The sequence below is a fragment of the Ipomoea nil genome, unplaced genomic scaffold (assembly GCF_001879475.1).
Source record: "Ipomoea nil cultivar Tokyo-kokei standard unplaced genomic scaffold, Asagao_1.1 scaffold3314, whole genome shotgun sequence".
Taxonomy (NCBI): Eukaryota; Viridiplantae; Streptophyta; class Magnoliopsida; order Solanales; family Convolvulaceae; genus Ipomoea; species Ipomoea nil.
Genome location: NW_017619742.1, coordinates 5,574,366 through 5,580,267, shown reverse-complemented (window position 1 = coordinate 5,580,267; position 5,902 = coordinate 5,574,366). Strand labels below are relative to the sequence as shown.

General features: G+C 35.4%; 1 protein-coding gene across 1 annotated transcript; it reads left to right on the top strand.

Annotated features, from left to right (window-relative positions):
- The first annotated feature begins 4,673 nt into the window (after positions 1-4,673).
- Positions 4,674-5,477, top strand: LOC109169455. The gene has a single exon (XM_019318338.1). The coding sequence runs from the start codon at positions 4,674-4,676 to the stop codon at positions 5,475-5,477; it is 804 nt and encodes a 267-aa protein (XP_019173883.1).
- Positions 5,478-5,902: the final 425 nt, after the last annotated feature.

Sequence of the window (5,902 nt, the reverse complement as noted above, 5' to 3'; positions counted from 1 at the left end):
ATTACTTGATTCACAAACTCTGTTCCACGATCAGTTCGAATTTTTGCAATTTTCAAGTCTTTCTCATTTTGTAGTAGCTTAAGTAATTCTGGCAACTTTTGCTCCACTTCATTTTTCTTCTTGAGAAATATCGTCCATGTGTACCTGGAAAAATCATCAACAACAACTAGTGTATATTTCTTACCACTTAGACTTACTGGGTCTACTAGACCGAATAGATCCATGTGTAGTAGACTTAGCGGTCTTGTTGAAGATTCTTGAGCTTTGGATTTGAATGATGACTTGATTTGCTTTCCTCTTTGGCAAGCATCACATATTTGATCTTTCTTGTAGACAATGTCGGGTAGACCTTCAACGAGTTTGTTTCTTGCTAGCTTGTTGATAGTCTTGAAGTTTAGATGATTCAACTTCTTATGTCATTCCCAACTTGTTGCGTGTGAGTTGTTTGCTAGTAGGCACACTGATTCTTTTGTTGTGTTCCAATCCACCACATACATATTTTTCTTTCTTATTCCTTTGAGCACAACTTCTCCTGAGGAATTATCCTTCACTTGATATTTGTCCTTGAAGAATTCTACTAGATATCCTTTGTCACAAAATTGACTTGTACTTAACAAGTTGAATTTTAGACCTTCAACAAAGGACACATCTTCGATTCTTAAACCATTGTGAAATATTGTACCAATTTCGTTGGTTATGCCGTATCGTTCATTTCCTCCGAATATGACTTTTGGTCCTTCGATATTTTTAAAGTCCACAAGACTAGATTTATTTCCAGTCACGTGTCTAGAACATCCACTATCGAAGTACCAAACTTCCTCATTTTCTTCATTTTCATTTGCCATAAGACACATGTCCTCGTAGGGTGTGTTGTTGGAAATACTCATGCAAAACATTGCATTATCATCTTTTGAGGTGTCACTTTCATCACTTGAAGATTCCTCTGACTCACTAGTCTCTAGTGGGTCACTAATAAGTGCTTTTCTTCTCTCCTTTGTAAATCTTTTATCTTTGGTCTTGAATTCTTCCTGTTGAGAGTTAGAAGTATTTGTGTATTGACTTTTACTTACCTTGGGGTGTGGACAACTTGCTGCAAAATGTCTAGGCTTTCTACAATTGTAACACAAATTTGAATCTTCCTCAACTATTTCTTTCTTCGAATTCTTTGTTGCATTCCACGGTTTTCCTTGTGGATTTTTCTTGTAGTTGCTTCTCTTCATGAATTTCCTAAATTTCTTGACAAAGAGAGCAAATTGATCATTAGGCAATAATTCAACATTTTGTACTGACCTTGAAGTTGATGATTGCTCAGCTATGAGTGCGTTGTTCTTTTCTTCATGATCTTCCTCTATTCTTGATTTCATCTCAAATTCATAAGCTTTTAGATCACTAAATAGCTTATCGGTTGATAGGGTTTTTAGATCCCTATGATCTCTCATGACCGTGACTTTCATGTCCCCTGTAGATGGTAGACCACGTAGAATTTTGAGAGAAATTTCCTTTTGATTAATATCTTTTGGTAAGATAATTAATCTCTCCTAAGATTTTGGTAAATCTTGTTTCCATGTCGGTGATATTCTCGTCGTTTAGCATTTTGAAATCCTCGAATTTCTTTAATGCTATGGTGAGCTTATTATTCTTTTCTTGCTCGTCTCCTTCACCAATTTGAATGAGCGTTTCCCAAACTTCCATCGCGGATTGACATTTTCGGACTTTTGGAAATATCTTGTCATCTACAGATTTAAACAAAATATCCTTGGCAATATTGTCCAAGTTATTTCTAGTTCTATCTTCACGAGACCATTCCGCTTTCGGTTTTGGAATGTATTGTTGAGTGTCGCTTGTTTGTACGGATGAAGTGTTGACTTGTAAAATCTCAATAGGACCACTCGTAACCACTTCCCACATTTTATCGTGTAATGCGGATAGATGTACCTACATGCGAATTTTCCAATCATCAAATTTTTCTAAGGAAAATAGTAGATTTTGGGCAAGAGCCATATCTCTTTTCATCATCTTGATTTTTCGAGATCTATCTAGCAGTCAAGATTGACTCAAATAGACAACCGCTCTGATACCAATTGTTGGTCCCGATAGGGTGGTGAAAGTCTAGAGGGGGGGGGGGGGTGAATAGACTTTCAAGCTTTTTCACAATTAATAACTCTTTGGTAACTTCAACTCTAAGTAACAAGTAAATAGAGTAAACTTGAACTGCACAGCGGAATAAATAAGTGTAAAGAGTTATGCCCAATTAATAATTTGAATCACATGCACACGTATGATAAGCTCAGATGAGGTGTGAGAATGACATGAATATCTTGAATATTTAAAGGAGATGGTTCACTCAATATTTAACAATAGTATTCAAGACTATAAAATAAGATATCGTATCACGTCGACCGTATGTCGAGCGTCACATGCAATACGTCAAACTTGCTTAGAATAATTCAATATTTAAGCCTGGAAAGTTTGAGTTACATGCATACGTGAAAACGTGCTAAACCCGAAAGGTTAAGATTAACTGTGAATAGTAAACGGGTTAGTCGGATAAGATAGATAGATAGAGCAAATTATGTAAGTGCGGTATGTAAATGAGAGAGGCAATTTATAGTGGTTCGGAAGTGGCGTAATCTTCCTAGTCCACTTTACTCCATTCACTTCTAGGAGTAATTCACTATTTTCTACACACAGTTACAATAGTGAATAAGCGCTACACAAGCACTTCTTCCGGATGTCTTGCACACAGCTACACCCAACTTCGAGTGTGTCGCACACAGCTACACTCAACTCCGAGTATTTCGCACACAGCTATACTCAACGCCAACCAAGTGTTTTGCACACAGCTACACTTAGCAGTCACGAGTGTTTTGCACACAGCTATACTCACAAGAGTATTTTGCACACAGCTATACTCTTTTTACAATTACAAATACAAAGGTAATTGTATCTCTCTTCAACTAGTTTTGAGACTATTCAGACTAAGTCTCCAATGAGTATTTGAGCACTTGCACTTTTCGAATTTTGCACTTTGTTTTCTATCTCTTGTCTATCTTCTTTTTGTATTCACCTCTATGCTTTCTTCAAGTCTTCATGGCCCTTTTATAGATAACCAAATATATCCGTTGCAGTGGGATAATTTGATATTTGAAATTTGAATCTTCATAGCCTGATATTATTGACATCAGTAGATCTTCAATTTTGATTTGATTGTCAACTTGCCTGACAAAATAATATTTTATCTCAACTTGATTTTCGAGTTGTTTCTTAAAATATTATTTTTGTTGTCAATTTGAATATCTAGCGAATCTTTGAAATAAATTCCTCTGGTAGAATTTATTTCTAGGATAAGTTTTTATATTCATGTCTTCATAAATATTTTTTCCATTCTGATCAATATCTTCAGGCAATTTTGGATTCTTGTGGCATGTGGGCTGATTCAAAATAAATTCCTTCGAATTTATTGACTTTCTGAACATCTTGCTTCTTTGCCACATTGTGCTCCTTTGACTTAGGCACTTCTTGCTTGTTTGACTTGAACATTATGCTTTTCTGATTTGGTCACATTGTGCTTCTTTGGACACATCGTGCTTGTTCACATTGTGCTTCTTTTGAACATTGTGCATGTACGCATCGTGCTCCTTGGGAACATTGTGCTTGCACGCATCGTGCTCCTTGGGAATGAATTCTTGACTTGTAAAAAATAAGTCCTTGGGAGGGAATCAATCTCAGGTATGATCATTTTAAATAAAGATTTCTACCATTTCACCATTAGGCTCATCCAATCATTTATTGTAACGCCATTCTTTTATGCTTCTTTCTCGGATGAATACTCGTAGGACCAAAACTAATTTCCCAAATTAATTTTGTTCTTCATATGGTAGATTTCCTTTGACTCAATATTCTGGTTTATCATGCTTGTACTAAAAGACCTAAAATCTAAGGGGATCTAAAGTACATTTGGCTCATCAAAACTTACAAAAATATTCCTATCATATCTTTTATTGGAGTATGTGTGGAAAAGGACAAGCATACCAATGAACGGATGTGATCTTCACGATCTAATCTAACGGTTCTAAACAATTCAGATAAAAGCTGATTCAAAGATGCATGTGATATCTTTTATTGGAGTATGTGTGGAAAAGGACAAGCATACCAATGAATGGATGTGATTTTCACGATCTAATCTAACGGTTCTAAACAATTCTGATGATGCCTATAAAAACGTTCTTCATCACCAACAAATTGAGCATTCAACCCATTATCATCTATCTCTAAACATAAGAATTCAAATATGAATTCCAACATTGGAAAACGTCCTATGCCATTTTCTTCATCATCATCCTCATCTTCTTCATCCTCATCATCATCATCACCAGAGTCTAAGCACAATCTCGCAAGTGCAATACGAGCACAAACACAGTTATTAACCCATGCATATACTAGCCACACCCTTGCCATAGCTTCCTACATGGAAAATATGGATAATCAACCCCCTAGGCATGGAGGTTCGACTTTTGGTCATAGTGTGATTCATCATGATCGTGAAGAAGCAGATCGAAGATTATGGAATGATTATTTTTCAGAGTATCCAAAATATTCTGAAGCAATGTTTTGTAGACGATTTCGAATGAGTCGAAATTTGTTCCTACGAATTTCCAATGTTGTTAAAGGTCATGACATCTATTTTGTGCAACGAAAGGATAGAATCGGTAGACTGGGCTTATCTACTATACAAAAAGTTACAGCGGCGTTTCGAGTTTTGGCGTATGGAATACCAGCAGATGCAGCAGATGAATATATCCAGATTGGAGAATCAACTACAATTGAAATATATCCAGATTGGAGAACCAATTATTATTCTTGAAGCTGTAGCTGATTATGATTTGTGGATTTGGCATGCACATTTTGGTATGCCGGGGTCGAATAACGACATTAATGTGTTGGAGGGATCTTATTTGTTTTCCAATCTTGCAAACGGTATATCAGCTCCTTGTCATTATGTTATTCAAGGACAACAGTACCACACTGGATATTATTTAGCAGATGGTATATATCTAAAATGGTCCACATTGGTACAAACAATTCATGAACCTCGAGGGCCCAAAAAGAAGTTATTTGCGATGATGCAGGAAGCGTGTAGAAAAGACGTAGAACGTGCATTTGGAGTTCTCCAATCACGATTTGCAATAGTCAAGGGACCGGCACGTTTTTGGGATAAATGTGTATTGCATGATATAATGTCATCTTGCATTATAATGCACAATATGATCATTGAGGGCGAACGTGATGAGCAAGCAGATATACAAGGTTGGAAGGAAGCACCGACTCCTGAAGTTGATATAACTAGAGATGAGAATATTATATTTCAAGAATTTCTTGCTCGGCATAGACAAATTAAAGATAAAGAAGCTCATTATGCACTTCGTAATGCATCGATTGAGCATTTGTGGGAACGATTTAGTAATTCTGATAATTAAATGTACTAGATGTTGTATGTTGTATTATTATTGTGGAATAAATTAAATTTTCAAAAATATTGTTAAATTTGATTTTTTAAAATAATTAATGTTATAAAAAAATTAATGTTAATAAAAATTATTATTTACATTACAAATTATATTTTATATTAAACTAATTAAGTTCAAACTAAATTATATTAAACTAACTAAATTCGAACTAATAAGGCAAAAGTGTCAAATAGGCCCATCTACCAGCTAAATTTGTTCAATTGGCATTTTTTACAGGTTGCTAGCAGGTTGCCTATTTAATTATTATAAATAAATAAATAAATAGAATAAAAAATTAAAACAATTAAAAAAAATTAAAAAAAAAATATCAGCCACCGCGGACAGCCAGTATCTGCCCTTTCGCAGACAGCCGTGGCTGTCCAGCTGTCCTCGCC